General features: G+C 39.8%; 1 protein-coding gene across 2 annotated transcripts in view; it reads left to right on the plus strand.

Moving 5' to 3' along the window:
- The first annotated feature begins 1,107 nt into the window (after positions 1–1,107).
- The window catches only part of c6 (complement C6), a 34,504-nt gene continuing 17,130 nt past the window's right edge, over positions 1,108–18,481 (plus strand). The window contains exons 1-5 of one of the 2 annotated variants that reach the window (XM_021590212.2): positions 1,108–1,375; positions 1,985–2,157; positions 7,113–7,243; positions 7,516–7,704; positions 18,344–18,440. In XM_021590212.2, coding sequence (XP_021445887.1) covers positions 1,226–1,375; positions 1,985–2,157; positions 7,113–7,243; positions 7,516–7,704; positions 18,344–18,440 — 740 coding nt within the window. In that variant the 5' untranslated portion in view covers positions 1,108–1,225. 2 annotated transcript variants of the gene reach the window in all.

Genomic DNA, 18,481 nt, shown 5'->3' on the forward strand with positions numbered 1-18,481 from the left:
ATACTTAAGTATATTTTAGCAATTTCATTTACTTTTGATACTTAAGTATATTTTACTGAGTGACTTTTACTTGAGTCATTTTCTATTACGGTATCTTTACTTTTACCAAAGTATGACAATTGGGTACTTTCTGGGTGATGTAGTATTCTACATTGTGTTTATTAGTGCCTACTGCCAGGTAACTCCCCTGTCACCATATGTTACTGGAATCAAGAGCACGCCTGAAATGTGTTTCTATTCTTTTTTTGGGATGCATTTCTATAGGACATATTTAAAAAGTTCTCACATGAAGCATTTGTGTAGATAGGCCTATTTTATATTTTGTGACAGTTGAGCATGTTTTAACATCAATCTTTTCACTGTCAAATCCACAATTGTTTTATGAGGGATAGAAGTGCGATAGAAGTGTTATAGAAGTGAATGTGAAATAACAAAAACTATGATTGTTCAAAAAAATCTGGTTGAGAAATAGCTTTGCACCGAGACATAATAGGCATATTTTAAGTGCTTTAGTATTTTTTGCAATTTTGTGTGTTCCAGGAACTCATTGTAAATATTGTGTCATTCAGTGTATTACCAGACATATTATACCAATTTTACATAACAAATTGCCAAATCTCTGGCAAGTTACCTGTCAAGTTTACAGTTTTCATTGGTTTGCATTTGTGGTGACAATAATATTTTGGTTTGCTTGTAAAGTAGCCTAGGCCTATATATTTATAATCATCCACATGTAGGCCTATCGATCTCAGACATCAGTCGGGGAGGCTTCGATGTGCATGTAAACTCATGAGAGCCTACTTTGAGCATATTACTACTGGCCTTTGAGTGTGCTCTTACTCCTGCCAGATACGAGTAATATTTTGAGGTATTTACGTCTACTCACGTTTTCCTGTGACAGACTCGCATGTTTTGGAGTCGTCGATGCCTCCAATGACGGAGCAGTGACGAATGGCAGGCTCCGAGTGTATTCGCCTCTCACGCACAACGGAAGACCACATTCAGCCACAGTTGGCCTTCTGCAGGGTGAAGGTGACTCGTCTAGCCGCTGAGGGGAGAGCTGCAGAGAGGGAGCTGCGAGAAGCCGTCCGCTACTCGCACTCATCCTGCAAGCTGAACATTTTAGACCCTGTAGGAACATCGACAAGAGCCTCCACCTCAGCTGCGACCTCGGGGGATATTATAGATAGGCTGTCCGCTGGGTTTTATCAGTGGCTGTGTATGCATGTGTTCTGCTCCGAACGGGCGCAAGAACCGCCCCAGATCCGCAGCGAACATTTTTCAGCTCAGCAAACCACTGCAGAGGGACCCCGAACGCCGGGAGAGCACCGAGAGCACGCGGAAAGCCCAGCGGGCCGTAGGCGAATGTAGGATGGTAAGTTATGATCTATCGTTCCCTCGTTAGTCGTAATAACTATGGAGTCATCGCTGGCATACTAGTATAACAGCAGACACATTGTAACCTATATATTTCCCCCATGAAAATCACGTGTTCTATTAAACCACAAAGACAAATTAAAATGCGCAGAGACACATTTCTTACCAAGCCACATTTTTCTGCCAACTAAGTCGTAAATGTGAGTCCAGGTACCATAAAGCGATTTATATAAGACTGTCCTTTGTGTTTTAGCGCTTTAAGGTGTGATACACAAAATAATGTCTGTTGCACTCACAAGGGCATGCCACAAGGAGAGCTGGTGTAATATTACACCAATGTGCCTCAATTAGGAAGCCTATATATAGTCTATATGAATAGGCTATATTATGTAGCGCAATATTGTTATTATTCAAGTATAGGCTATATTATGATTAGTGAGGTGCAATTGGCTATGTGGCCTATACGGGTCGGGTGGCAGTCATAACATTGATCTACTGCGTGTCCACTTGCGTATGCAATAATCTTGTAGCTCCAATCTCCCTTGAAAATGTATGGTGCTATGCGTTGACTTGCTGAAAGGGGTTATTTGTCCATGTTGCTTCTCAGACAGTCCAAGATTTCAACACTCTCGTGGCGCTGTACCGAGAACAGGTCATCACTATTGGGGAGATTTCGGCCGATTGTCCCTCTTTACGCGAGGCGCTGCACCGCACCAGGACCAAAGGATGTACCATGGCCCAAGCTGCCCATCAGAACCTCACCGTGATATCTGGATCTGGGTAAGGAATCTACGATATACGGATACAGTTTCATCAATTCAATTGTCACTGGAACTGTCCACTGGAACTACACTGGTGCTAGTGTATGTCATTTTAAGGCGCGCTATTCGAGATAACAGCTTGCTACATGGTATGAAAGTCCCGCCTACTTCCTGGATCATCTCCCACACTGTTTTGAATGGCCTTCAATACCCCTATTATATAATTAAATTCATTAAAACGCGTCATTTATGATATTATGTAAAATTATATATTCGTATTAGTGGATTAATTTACTTTTACCCGATGCCTTGGAAAAATATTTTGGGGGTGATTTCTGCTATATCATAAAAATCAGTCACAGTTCAACAGTTAATTACCCGGAAATTAATGTTGACATTTCCATGTATAGGAATATAAATTTAACTTTCAACATTATTTTCCAATGGTATTGTAGGCTAATTAATCAGGTAATAAAAAAATCGTACTATGATTTATTCATTTTGATGATATATGAGAAATCACCAAAACGGGTTTGCCCTCCCTAATTTAAGATACATGTAAAACGTATCGTATTCGTGGATTAATTTTCTTCTAATCAGTAGCGGTGCTTGTATAAAATCACTGGGGAAGCAAAAAAAAAGAAGCAATATTACAACCTAGTATGCGTTGTGATAATTGCGTTGTTTGCTCTATAACCTGTTAGTTCATATGCATTGCGACCGAGATATATAAGAGGCCGAGACAATAAGAATACACAGTACCAGGATAAATTCACACACACCTTTGTTTTACCACAAAACCGGATAGCAACCTCTGTTACATGACCTATAGCATGGTTAAGCAAGTTCATGTTTCCGATATTTTTGAATCACTAAACTATTGATTTAGAAACACAGAGTTACCGCAAGTCATTTCAACTTAAACATTTCAACATCATCAAATCACCTCTGCTTAGTCTAATAAAGTGACAACTACAAGATACGATCATAGATACAATTTGGCTACATGGGCCTACAAACATTTACAATGAATAGCAAAATCACAGTGATCACAAGAATGGCTTCAGATCAAAGTCTACGTTGATACCGAACGGGGCAAAAGTATTTAAATTAAAGATCCAAGCAGCTTCTCGTTTTAAGAATATATTGTCAAGGTCACCCCCTCTCCTAGGGAGGGTGATGTGTTCGATGCCGATATAACTTAGGGACAAAATAGAGTGGTTCGCTTCCAAAAAGTGGGCCGCAACTGGGTACGTCGAGTTTTTGCACCTACAATTCTCTGACATTCATACTTTTAATTCGCGCTTCGTATTACCCACATCATTTTTACCACAAGGACAAGTTATAAGATAAATAACTGCCCTAGTGGAGCACGTGATAACAGCTTTGATGATCTGTTTCCCTGTTAGGGGGTGTTTGAAGGATCTACATTTGTAAGTGTCATTGCATTGAGCACAGCCATTACACTTATAGTTTCCATCCGGTAAAGGTGCAACTAGACGTTGTGCAGCGGTATTTTGGGGTGGTAAATCGGAGTTGACCAATTGATCTGAGATTCCCGCCCCGCTAGAATACGACCATGGGAGGGTCGGAAAACATTACCGATACTGTCATCGGATCTTTGAACGTGCCAATTTTTGAACGATTCCCTTAATTTGTTCAGAGAACTTTGAATAGTGGGCAGTAAGAACACAATAATGCTTCTTTTTGCGAGACTGTCCTTGAAAGAGATCATGTCTCGATTTGTTTAGCATTTTCTCAATGGCAGTATTAATATGACAATTTTTTACCCCCTCTCCTTGAATTTTCTTTGCAAATTATTTTGATTGGAAAGAATTGGTTGTAGGGCAAACTGTTTTTCAAGGGAAGCGGGTGACAACTATCAGCCCTCAGCAAACTGTTACGATCAGTAGGTTTCCTGTAAAGATCAGTGTATAGAACATTATCCACACACAAAATCAGAAGATTAAGGAAAATGATTTGAGGTGTGTCAGATTGCATAGTAAATCTCAGGTGCTCAGAACAAGAGTTAAGAAAAGCATGTAATGCCTTGAGCTGTTTTGCATCACTCCTCCATAGAACAAAAATATCATCAATGTACCGTTTCTAAATAATATAGTTAGGCAATCATTTTTTTTTGAGAGGATTGAGAATTTACTGTTTATCCATGTAACCCACATACAAATGAGCATAGTTAGGATCCATAAGGGATCCCATAGCAGTACCCTTCGTCTGAATCTGAATAAATAAATACTTTAGAAACATGAAATAGTTGTGTGTGAGTACCATTTCAGCCAATGTTATAATGCATGGACTGGTAGGTAGTTCAGTAGGGTCACGTTGCAGAAGAAAATGTTATATGGCCTCAATACCGCCCTCGTGTGGAATATTAGTGTATAATGACTCAACATCAAAGTAACTATCAAAGTATTCTCAGGGAGAGGATCAAGAGATTCAATAATAGAGATCATACTGCTGGTGTCCTTTACAAAGGAGTGGAGCTGTACTATGAGCGGTCTAATAAAATAGTCCATAAAGGGGCTGTTACTGCATCAATGCCCGCTAAAGGGCGCCCTGGAGGTTTTGTAACATTTTAGTGTAATTTTGGCAAAGTATAGAAAGTGGCAATTTTAGGGTGTTGAATAGCCAAACAGATACTTTTTTGGTTATCTGACCAGAACTTAAATACCCACCTAGGACAGTAAAGATAGTGTTCTGAAATTGGGAAGAGGGGTCACTTCTGAGTTCCTTGTAGATGGGTTGTCAAGCGGATGCTTTCTCATAGGTAGTCTGAAAAAGTGTTTAGCACTTCTTTAAGTCACTACATGACTCCATGTGTGTTATTTCTTAGTTTTGATGTCTTCACTATTATTCTACAATGTAGATAATAGTCAAAAATAAAGAAAAACCCTTGAATGAGTAGGTGTCTCCAAATATTTGACTGGTACTGTATATATATGTATACACTACCGATCAAAAGTTTGGGGCACTTAGAAACGTCCTTGTTTTTGAAAGAAAAGTTGTTTTTGGTCCATTAAAATAACATCAACTTAATCAGAAATAGAGTGTAGACATTGTTCATGTTGTAAATGACTATTGTAGCTGGAAATGGCTGATTTTTAATGGAATCTCTACGTAGACGTACAGAGGCCCATTATCAGCAACCATCACTCCTGTGTTCCAATGGCACGTTGTGTTAGCTAATTCTAATTTTATCATTTTAAAAGGCTAATTGATCATTAGAAAACCCTTTTGCAATTATGTTAGCACAGCTGAAAACTGTTGTGCTGATTTAAAGAAGCAATAAAACTAGCCTTCTTTAGATTAGTTGAGTATCTGGAGCATCAACATTTCTGGGTTCGATTACAGGCTCAAAACGGCCAGAAACAAACAACTTTCTTCTGAAACACGTCAGTCTATTCTTGTTCTGAGAAATGAAGGCTATTCCATGCGAGAAATTGCCAAGAAACTGAAGATCTCATACAGCGCTGTGTACTACTCCCTTCACAGAAAAGCGCAAACTGGCTCCAACCAGAACAGAAATAGGAGTGGGAGGCCCCTGTGCACAACTGAGCAAGAGGACAAGTACATTAGTTTCTAGTTTGAGAAACAGACGCCTCACAAGTCCTCAACTGGCAACTTCATTAAATAGTACCCGCAAAATACCGGTCTCGACGTCAACAGTGAAGATGCGACTTCTAGATAGTGGCCTTGCTGGAGATGCTGGAGGTGTAATGGCGTGGGGGTGCATTGCTGTTGAAAACACACTTAACCAGCATGGCAACCACAACATTTTGCAGCGATAAGCCATCCTGTTTGGTTTGCGCTTAGTGGGATAATAATTGTTTTTTCAACAGGACAATGACCCAAAACACACCACCAGGCTGTGTAAGGGCTATTTGACCAAGGAGAGTGATGGAGTAATGCATCAGATGACCTGGCCTCCACAATCACCCAACCTCAACCTAATTGAGATGGTTTGGGATGAGTTGGACCGCAGAGTGAAGGAAAAGCATCCAAACAAGTGCTCAGCATATGTGGGAACTCCTTCAAGACTGTTGGAAAAGCATTCCTCACGAAGCTGGTTGAGAGAATGCCAAGAGTTTGCAAAACTGTCATCGAGGCAACGGGAGGCTACTTTGAAGAATATAAAATATATTTGGATTTGTTTCAAATCAAATAAAATGTATTAATATAGCCCTTCGTACATCAGCTGATAACTCAAAGTGCTGTACAGAAACCCAGCCTAAAACCCCAAACAGCAAGCAATGCTGGTGTAGAAGCACGGTGGCTAGGAAAAACTCCCTAGAAAGGCCAAAACCTAGGAGGAAACCTAGAGAGGAACCAGGCTATGAGGGGTGGCCAGTCCTCTTATGGCTGTGCCGGGTGGAGATTATAACAGAACATGGCCAAGATGTTCAAATGTTCATAAACTACCAGCATGGTCAAAAAAAATAAATAATCACAGACAGAACAGTTGAAACTGGAGCAGCAGCACGGCCAGGTGGACTGGGGACAGCAAGGAGTCATCATGCCTGGTAGTCCTGAGGCATGGTCCTAGGGCATGGTCCTAGGTTTAACACTTATTTGGTTACTACATGATGTCATGTGTTATTTCATAGTTTTGATGCCATCACTATTATTCTACAATGTAGAAAATAGTAATAATAAATAAAAACCCTTGACTAAGTATGTGTGTCCAAACTATTGGCTGGTACTGTGTGTGTGTAGGTGTGTGTGTGTGTGTGTGTATACATACATACATACATACATACATACATACATACATACATATATATAGTATTTATTTTCTAATAATATATGTAAATATGTGTGTGTGTGTGTGTGTATGTATATAAATATATAAATATATAGTATTTATTTTCTAAAAACTTTGGGGGGACAAAATAATTAACTCGCGGGCTGGTGTTGGCAGTGAGACACCTATTCTCCAACTGTGTATATGTGCTTTAGGCCAGAGGATGGGGAGATCCACCCAGAGATCTGCCGGCTCTTCATTCAGCTGCAGTGCTGCCTGGAGATGTTCATCACGGAGATGCTCAAGTCCATGTGTCTACTGGGAGTGCTGCAGCTCCACAGGAAAGGTGCTATACCAATCTCAACCAGCAGAGGGCAGGGTAGTCCATAGTAAAATGTTCAGTGTCATACCAAGATAAAGAGCAGTGTATCTTCTCACAATGAAATAAGATGTAGCTACTGTAGTATGGCACACATGAAGACATCAAAGCCAAATTCCATAGTTTTCTTATATCTCAGACAAAGCATTTGAACATTTAGACATGCAGTTCAGACATTCACAAGCTATTCACAGGTTACCCAGTGTTATATGTTGATCATATGTAAATCCCTCTCACAGGAAAAGATTCATACCCAGAGCCCAGGTTGGACTTCAAGATGGATGAGAGCTCTGATGTGCCCATTCTGGAGGAGCACTCCTCCTCACCTGTAGACTACCAACATGAGTCCTGGCTGGTGTGCACCGATATTGAAAACATAGAGAGGTACAGTATAATGCAAAATGCTAATACACTCATGGTCTCTCGTAGTGAGAATGCCCAGGTCACATGAGTATAGGCCATACATAAAGAGGATTATCAACAGATTGGACATCATAGTCAACATTATATCATTGATGAGCTTTAGTCTGTGATGCTTTTGCAAAAAGATGTGCGCTATTGATGCATAATGCATTCAATGTGATAAAAAAATTGGTGATAAACCTGCAATGGGTAAATTGGTGAAAGACTCAGACAGACACAGACGCAGGCAGGCAAACTCTAATCTCAACCCACAGGATTATGGTTAGGGTGGTCACGTTTTCCAAATGGCCTCCAACCGCAAGGCCTCCAACCGCACCGCAAATGTGTACGGCCCAGTACATCACTGCGGCCAAGATTCCTGCCTAATCATAGACTGTTGTCTCAGCTACCACACAGCAAACGGTACAGGAGCGCCAAGTCTAGGTCCAAAAGGCTTCTTTACAGCTTCTACCCCCCAAGCCGTAAGACTCCCGAACAGGCCCCCTCCCCACACACGCACACATTTTTACGCTGCTGCTACTCTCTGTTTATTATCCATGCATTGTCACTTTACCTCTACCTACATGTACATATTACCTCAATTACCTTGACTAACCGGTGCCCCCGCACATTGACTCTGTACCGGTACCCCCTGTATATAGCCTCGCTACTGTTATTTTATTGTTGCCCCTTAATTATGTTATTTTTCAATTTTTCTTATTTATTTTTTTGTATTTATTTTTGTATTTTATTTTTTCCTCAGTTTATTTTAGTAAATACTTTCTTAACACTTTTTTTTTCTTGAAACAACATTGTTGATTAAGGGCTTGTAAGTAAGCCTTTCACTGTAAGGTCTACACATTTTGTATTCGGCGCATGTGACAAATACAATTTGATTTGATTTTGAATATCATCAAGGATCTCAGCCACCCGAGCCACAGCCTGTTCACCCCACTACCATCTAAAAGGCAAAGACGGTACAGGCGCATCAAAGATGGGAGTGAGAGACTGAAAAACAGCTTCTATCTCCAGGCCATCAGACTCTTAAACAGTCACCACTAGCCGGCCTCCGCCCAGTACCCTGCCCTGAACCTTAGTCACTGTTCTAGCCAGCTACCACCCGGTACTCTACCCTGCACCTTAGAGACTACTGGCCTATAGAGTCATTGAACACTGGTGACTTTAATAATGTTTATCAGCAGGTAGCTTGACAGTTAAGAGTGTTGTTCCCCATTAGCTCAACATACCCCACTCTCCCCTAAATGGATTTAACCATGATTCCCCCTGTCTCCCTAGGGACATGCGAGAGATGAGAAACCTACTCAGCAAACTCAGGGAGACCATGCCTTTACCACTGAAAACCCAAGGTAAGTAGCATTTATACGGTATGAGTATCACGACTCAGGATAAGACCCAGATGCAGACACAGGAGGCGGATAGTACTATTCTCAGAATATTTATTATAACAAAAAGGGACAGGCAAAAGCCAGGTCGAGGGCAGGCAGTGGTTCGTAAAGCAGGTCCGAGTCAGGCAGGTACAGGACGGCAGGCAGTGGTTCGTAAAGCAGGTTAGAGTCAGGCAGGTACAGGATGGCAGGCAGTGGTTCAGGACGGCAGGCAGTGGATCGTAAAGCAGGTACGAGTCAGGCAGGTACAGGACGGCAGGCAGGCTCAGGGTCAGGACAGGCAGAAAGGTCAGAACTGGGAAGACTAGAAGACTAAAACTTGAGAACAGGGAAAACGGGAAACATGCTGGTATGACCTAACAAGACGAGACGAACAGACAAACAGAAATACGTAGCGGATAATGGGGAAAATGGGAGACACCTGGTGTGGGGTGGAGACAACCACAAGGCCGGTGAAACAGATAAGGGTGTGACAATGAGTGGGTTAAATCATAAAAAAATACACAATATTGAAGGCGCTGCACTGCACTGTGCTCAGGTTTCACTGTCTGTGTTCTGTCTAGATGACAGCAGTCTGCTGAATCTCACTCCATATCCGCTGGTCAGGCAGAGGAAGAGGCGCTTCTCTGGGTTCTGCTGCCTGGTGTCCAGCTGAGTGCCTGATAGGTCCTGCAGGCAGCAGCAAGGGGAACACAACAACCCTACCCAACCTCTTACATATTTTCCAACTTATTACTGCCATTTAGGAAATTATATATTTTTTTTAAATCTTATGCTGATCAGTCACTTTACTTTTGAATAGGATTCTCTGTAGAAAAAGCTATTCAAAGGATAACGATGTTATGCATATTTTGCTATTATGTTATTCAAGCCATCTCCCTTTGTAGAAAAGGAGAACCTTTATAGGTCTATAGGCAAGCCCAAACAGATGTGCCATAGCTGATGACATAAGAGATTCAGTATGTTGGTAGACGGCTTCGCCTAAACTCTGCCTTCAGACCTTCGTCAGAATGTCATTGTATTTATTTCACTGTGCAATGCTTCTTTTGCAGTCTTCAATGAACAGGAAATCGGTCTCCAACGTACATTTTCCATCAGAAGGGCTTTGCAATGTTACTCCTAAAAGCCATTTGTCAATGAATGTAATTACAATATATAAACAATGGTCAAAATTCTGTTTTGTATGAAACTTTCTTTGAATCATTTTTTATTTAGATGATCTGAAGATCTATTTATTTTGTATGTCTTGGCAGAAAGAGTACAGCATGAATATTGCTCAAAGTAGTGTTTGTAGTGTATAGATGTTGCGCTATAGATTATTCTATGAATGATAGTATGTATAGGCCATTTTATAATGTGAATAAACTTTTTGTATAGAAATAAGAGTTTTTGTCTGGTTTATACAGTGGCTCTGATCTGTAGTGTCTTGATGTTTGGATTCAGAGCCAATACTTGATGCCCACTGAGAGGATACACCCATCTAAAAAAAATACTGTAGAATACTATGGTTTACAGTGTCTTCAGAAAGTATTCACACCCCTTGACAGCCTGAATTTAAAATTGATTCAATTGAGATGTTATGTCACTGGCCTAGACACAATACCCCATAAGGTCAAAGTAGAATCTTGTGAACATTGTTGACAAAAAAAAATGACAAATCGATTTTTATCCCATTTTGTAACAACAAAATGTGGAAAAAGTTGAGGGGTGTGAATACTTTCTGAAGGTACTGTAAATAGTATATTATTTACTGTAGCATTTTTGAGGACTTTATTGTACTCTTCAGTGTAGTGTTTTTGTGGACAAAAGTCCGCAAAAACACTACAGTGAATACTGTAGTGTTTACTGTAGTTTACTGTAGTATACTGTAGTATTTATAAATACTGTTGTAAAAGAAAACTGTAGTATATACTATAATTCATGTACTATTTTTCCAGATAGTAGTATACTGTTGTATTTGGGTCTTTCGATAAATAAAGTGGCCAATGTGTAACATCAGGGTCAACATTTCAAAATGGTTTGATATACATATATTTAAATATGATTTTCTTGCAGCTTCACATGTGTGGTTACAGGAAAAAGAGTCTAGGTAGGCACAATGAGACCATAACTCCTAGCAACAGCAACACATCGGTGTCATTCAAAATGTCACATGAAACATGTATACTGCTTGTTTCTTTGTCATGCCAGGTCTGTTTGTGCTTTAGTCAACTTATCTATAATTTATAGCCATGCTAAACATTCCAGAATAATTAAACAACAGCATTTCTATATTTTTTAATAGTTGATATAATAATTTAATACAATAATATAATACAATGGGTTCTGTCAACAAAAACGTTGACAATAATAATAACAAAATCATTATAATTAGTAAACTCTTCAAGCAGTGTGTGTGTGAGTGAGTGAGTGAGTGAGTGAGTCTGTCCTTCATTCCTTTGTCCTCTAGAATGTCAGAGTGGAGCGACCTCTGACCTCATCCAATTAATTTTGAGAAGGAGACGAGGAGAGAGAATGCAACGAATCAAGGAAATTAAATTGAGATTCTCCCAAGGACAGAGGAAGCAAGTATTTGACAGCTACAGTATTAAACATGTTTGACAGTGCCAGGCTGACTGACTGAGCTACCATAATACCCATGGCCTGTCGAGAAACAACCCCTAATCCCTACTGCCCAGTCTAGACACTTGCGGAGATCTGAGAGAGATTGATGGGTGGTGACATGGTGAGAGCTCCACCTTACCCTCTGATAGGCTTGATGGAATTTTGGTGCTATTGCTTACACTTGTCCAATTCTCTCAGATCTCCACAAGTGTCTAGGGCTAGGGGCTTTGGTTTTATATAATGTTTAGATTTCTATTCAACAAGGAACAAACAGGTCGTTTTCACGTTCCCGATTGTTCCGTTTTAACTCGGAAAACATTCGATCAAAATGTACACGAACCGTAATCTTACCTCAGGATTCTTGAGTTAACGTTGACATGATGTAGGCTAATTATCTTGACCACCGTAACAACATGGACACCAAAATGTTCTGTCAATCTTCGAGATCAACATTCATTCCCACACTTTGGCTGTTGTTAAATTGTGGGCGGTATCACACAAGCTCTTTATCCTTTAGTGAATCAGCTGATGTTGAGGGAAAATGTCCCCATGTAGCTGAACAGCTAGACATCAAATGGGCATCGAACAACTATTATCCAGTAATTATTGAAGAACCCCTTTAATTAAAGACAGTATTGATTTTTGTTTTATTAATCATGTTAAAGCTCCTCTTTATGTTAGAAGCATTGGATTTTGCAATCACATACAGTACATTATTTTGGATATGTCTGCCCATAAAAACTGTTTTCACACCGTAGCATAGAGAAATAGAAAATGTTACGAGGTTACAGTACACTTCCGAGATCTCCAGACAAAAAAAATAATCTGACAGCAAAATCCAGAAATTTCATAGGATCAAGTTGAATGTGTAATTCATTTGTTAAATGCTTAGTATATGATGTAACATCAAACAACAGTATCATAAATGTAAGGAAAGAAAGGTAGTGTTTTATGTCACATGATTTTTGCCAAGACTCCAAGCATGAGAGGATTTAAACATAGGTTTGGATTCAAAGCATGAATTATATTGAATGTACTGTTGAAGTCGGAAGTTTACATACACCTTAGCCAAATACATTAAAACTACGTTTTACACAATTCCTGACATGTAATCCTACTAAAAATTCCATGTCTTAGGTCAGTTAGGATCACCACTTTATTTTAAGAATGTGAAATGTCAGAATAATAGTAGACAAAATTATTGTTTTCAGCTTTAATTTCTTTCATCACATTCACAGTGGGTCAGAAGTTTACATACACTAAATTAGTATTTGGTAGCATTGCCTATACATTTTTTAACTTGGGTCAAACGTTGGGTGAATTTTGGTCCGTTAATCCTGACAGAGCTGGTGTAACTGAGTCAGTTTTGTAGGCCTCCTTGCTCTCACACCCTTTTTCAGTTCTGCCCACAAATTTTCTATGGGATTGAGGTCAGGACTTTGTGATGGCCACTCCTATAACTTGACTTTGTTGTCCTTAAGCCATTTTCCACAACTTTGGCAGTATGCTTGGGGTCATTGTCCATTTGGAAGACCCATTTGCGACCAAGCTTTAACTTCCTGACTGAGGTCTTGAGATGTTGCTTCAATATATCCACATAATTTTCTTTCCTCATGATGCCATCTATTTTATGAGTACATTAGTCCCCCCTGCAGCAAAGCACCCCCACAACATGATGCTGCCACCGCTGTGCTTCACGGTTGGGATGGTGTTCCCCTTTTTCCTCCAAACATAACAATGGGCATTATGGCTAAACTGTTCTATTTTTGTTTCATCAGACCAGAGGACATTTCTCCAAAAAGTATGAGCTTTGTCCACATGTGCAGTTGCAAACCGTAGTCTGGCTTTTTTATAATAATTTTGCACGCCCAATTTTTCAGTTTTTGATTTGTTAAAAAAGTTTGAAATATCCAATAAATGTCTTTCCACTTCATGATTGTGTCCCACTTGTTGTTGATTCTTCACAAAAAAATACAGTTTTATATCTTTATGTTTGAAGCCTGAAATGTGGCAAAAGGTCGCAAAGTTCAAGGGGGGCGAATACTTTCGCAAGGCACTGTACTTGCGTACTATTGTTTCTACAGATGAACGTGGTACCTTCAGGCGTTTGGAAATTGCTCCCAAGGATGAATCAGACTTGTGGAGGTCTAAAACCTCTGACTTCAACTCTATCTATGTTTCCCTTTTGTATGTTAGTATATTCACATGACAAAAATTGCAAATGATTAATTAATGACTTTGTAACAGTTCCAAACAGTTGTCCACTACAATAAACGCTCACCCTTACCCTAGTTTCTAGAAAGATCCATTTACTGTAGTGTTTTTGCGTACTTTAGTATACTGTAGTATTTACTGCAGTGTTTTTGCAGACTGTAATATACTGTAGTATTTTCTGTGTTGGTTTTGCAAACAGTAGTATACTGCAGTATTTACTGTAGTGTTTTTGAGGACTGTACTGTAGCGTACTGCAGTATTTACTGTAGAGCTTTTGCAGACATTTCTATAGTATTTACTATAGTAATATTGTTTTAATATATTTGACATAGAAGTGGAGGCTTTCTCTTTGATTAAAACTACTGGAGAAATACTAAAAGAGCTAATTTTCGATAACCTGTAGGTAGGCTGGACTGGGGTCTGAATGGATAGTTCAGAGCTTCTGCTCTTTCTATAACCTGTAGGGAACACAGTATACAGTATGGTCTATACTTGGCACATAGATTTCTTACTTATGGGTGGCACAAATTGGGATATGGTGGACGGAAATGGGCAGGTATATGCAAATTAAATACTGTTGTATATACTATAGTTTTAAAAAAAAACAGTTTACTTCAGTGTTTTTTGTGTGGATAATACTAGTATTTACTATAGTATTCTACAGTATACTACAAAATGCGTAATAAGTACTACACATTATCAAGGGATACTACAGTGTGTATACAGTGTGTATAGTGTTCTACAGTATATTCTACAGTACTGTAGTATTCTATAGTAAGGTGTTGTATTTTTCCTGTGGGCAATGATGGAGAGAAATTGTGGATACTTACAGAGCTATGAAAATCATCACAGCATGAAACCCTTTTCATTTGTATCAGTGTTACAGGAATGCAGTGTCTGATTCATGACCTCTCTCTTTCGACACTCTTTCTAGGACTATGTTAAAGGGTGGGGTGTCAACAGGGGGAGAGTTAACCTTTTGCTGCAGTGGGCTAAATCAGTCTCACACAAAGTGATTGATGGTAGTCTTAAACAAATCTACATTGAAACAAAAGTACACGCATGGTTATGGGCTTAAAGATATATAGAGAGTTAAATGTATTCAATTTTAAGGTTGCATTCCAATACTACACTTCATATACATCACAGAACACTGAAATATATCAAAACTGTTTGACATAGAAACACTAGATTTTTGTCAACAAAAAAATGTGATCCTTAAGGGGGTTTTAATAACATTCACCCATGAGGCGAACGAGGGCGCTTGAAGTCATTGACTGCAGGAAAGGGTTACAAGGAGTTGTAGAGAGGACTTACAGCTGGTACATATTACCGGAATCTGACATTTCCAGACACTTTTTCCAGTAACAGGACAGGATGGAGAGTTGCGAAAGGATGGTTTGGAAGACTTGAGATACAGAACTTTGAACTTTGTGTTGAAATTGCTTAGCCTTCAGTCTTTTCGGTGCATATTCTAGGCTGGGTTCGTGGCTGTTACAGGAAGGGGGTTTCCTGGTTAAGAGGTAGGCAAGTCAAATAACCAATCGTTTTCACAGTCCGATTCCCTTGGGAGATCATTTAGGGGGGTATATGAAGTAGTTCCCCTCAAGCTATTGAACATAAACATACTCACATGCACACACACTCTTGCAGAGCTCAGGATCTAGTGGCCGAGGAGTCAACACTGGGGTGAGTCAGAATTAGTTTGAATTGTATTGACAATCTGTTTGTTATCTGGAAGGGAACAGTATCTAGACCTCGTAGTTTTGCAAAACTATGGATTATATATGAGGAGGAATTTAACCCTTGATGCCTACATTCTAATTTACTATCAAGCAGATGCGGACTCGAGCCATATGACTTGGACTAGTGCTGAGCAATTAACCAACATTTCTGTTATTTTCGTTTTTTAATGAACGAATTGACTAAATGATTTGAATTCCAAGTTGTTGTTTTTTTCTTCTGTGAGCCTGGATGCACAGTTTCTGTAGAGATAAATCAGACCAAGCCCCGAACTCTGCGATGCAATAGGGAGTTTTATTTTACAACAGGCCAATATTGTACATAGTTTAGCGCAGAAAACGTGGCAATTAACAATAATGAGCATAATCCACTGCGTGCCAGTTTACTTGTCTGGTCATTGTGGAGCAGACATGCAGACGGATAGAAGAGAGAACTTGCAATCAAGAGGGATAGAAAGCAATTGCTTCGCTAGTTATCACTACCTGAAAATACATGATATAAGCGATTGATAGTTGGTATTCAGCAGTCATAAAAGTATGCCTTATTTACTTTGAAGAACTACTAAAGTAGTGATTTTGTCAGACAGCACAGGCAGCAGCTCTATGAGATGATGACTTGGAAAGAAATAATGAAGTCATCAAACTAAACAAATATTTTATTAAAATAAAAGAATGTGAATAAATGATGATTAACATCAGCATTCAACCCACATAATGCAAAAAAAAAAAAGTATTGAAAACGAAAACGGATCATTTTTTAATCATCTAAACGAAACCAAACCAACCTCAAAAAGCACTAATCGCTCAGCACTAACTTGGACTCACAAATTTGTCGACTTGGGACTCGACTTGACAGAACATAAAATAACTTGAGACTTGACTTGGACTTGGAGCCTCAAGACTCAAGATTATCTGGCCTGGTATTGTAACGTTTTGTCACTCATTTTGTGGCACAGAGTTTCTGTGGATTACTCTACAAGCAGCCAGAGACAATAGCCGCAGCATCGCCCTTGCAACAAAAAAACTGCAACAGACTGGCTTGTGAAATGTACACAGCCCTCTTATTTGACCCCCCGGGGGTTGGGGAGGGGGCTGGGGTATGCAGATTTTAAAAAATGTCCACGCTACATACATGAATATTAAAGGCCCAGTGCACTACTTTTGTAAAACATAAAAATAAAATAAAATGGGGGGGGGGGGGGGGTTCACAGCACCCTCAGCAGCCCTACTTCCCACAGCTATGCCATGTTCTGTTTATTGTAACACTTAGACATTTCTGTTTCATGTTTGATACTATACATTTTTATTTAAAAATGTTCTCTGACTGGGCTTGATGTTTATTGTGCACATGAAGGTTCGCAAGACTCATGAGCTAGAAGTTCTGTTTATTTAATTCATTGTATGGTTTCCTCATAGATTGAACCCTCATCTTTATATCTGTGCCACTATAGCATCTGTGACAGCACCATTGAAGCTCAAACCAACAGGAATCCCTACCAAATGTACTACTTAGACTACTTTAAAATGGCGGAAGAAGGGTGGAAGCCCTCAATGGCACCGGCCATGCTAAAGCGGCTTTTTGGCCACTAGTGGCCCCTATCATTCTCTATGGGTTTTCTTTGTTCATATTTCCCAGGTTATGTCGGAATTCCACGTGTCTGTGTCCTATGTCTCTGTCATTCTGGTTATGCTAATAGGAGCGTGTGTGCCTCAGTCCATATAGAAATAGGCTAGTATGTTGAATAAGAGAAAATTGTTGTTCCAAGCATGAATTGTGATGAAATGTCATTAATAATAATGAAGTCTAATGTACCAATGTAACAATGGATGTGGAAATTGCCTTTTACATTGTAGAACCAGTTTAATGGTTGTAATTTCCAATTGGGTAATTGTATGGTCCTGGGAGGGGCTAAGTGCTTATACCTGTGCTTATACCTCATACCTGTTTGAGCTCCTGTTAGACACGTTCAATTTGGTTTCTCAAGGGGAGACTGTGCAGTCTTGCCCTCTACCTGTGTCTGTTCAGATAGGACAGGTTAAGCTTGATACAGAGGCTATTTCTTTTGGGCCCATGTATATTTGGTAAATCTACTTGTATATTTTGTATGATATGAAGCTTTCACCATTGGATCACTAAGACCTGTAAATAAATATACACTCTGAGCACGTCAACCTGCCTCGCCTTCTGCTGATGTCACGCACTTGCGACTGCTACAAGGAACCTATTTTACAATTACATCATCAATTACATTTTGTAGACAAAATAATGAAAAGGGTTGTCTGGTAGCCTCAATAAATAGACAACGATTTGTAGTTGAACAAGTCATTGCATGTATAGATCATTTTTACTTGTGACTCGACTCAGCTTGCTGTTAGAATGCACGACTTGCACTTGACTCGAGACTCTACTTGGGACTCGACTTGAGACTCTGACCTTGTGACTTGAGACTTGCTTGTGACTCGAATAATAGTTACTTGGTCCCACCTCTGGTATCATGTGGGATGAAGTGCAATGGATTTCATTGAGTGTGCCTGGATGTAAATCCTGCTCAACAATCTATTTCCTCCTCCACCTCCTTATCTTTCTCCATCCAGTTCTTTCAGAAGTGTCCTGACCAGAGTGTGAGCTGTTCCTGGACCATCCTTCTCCATGGACCGTACCAACAGTCTCCTGGTACTGCTGCATGTCCTGGGTTCAGTTACGGTCAGCCTGGGCTGCTTCTGTGACCACTACGCCTGGAGCTCATGGTCCACCTGCACCAGAACCTGCAACTACGGGACCCAGGAGCGCCGCAGGTAAAATACACAACTTAGTATGAGCAGAGCGATAGCACAGA

Source organism: Oncorhynchus mykiss, chromosome Y, assembly GCF_013265735.2.
Source record: "Oncorhynchus mykiss isolate Arlee chromosome Y, USDA_OmykA_1.1, whole genome shotgun sequence".
Taxonomy (NCBI): Eukaryota; Metazoa; Chordata; class Actinopteri; order Salmoniformes; family Salmonidae; genus Oncorhynchus; species Oncorhynchus mykiss.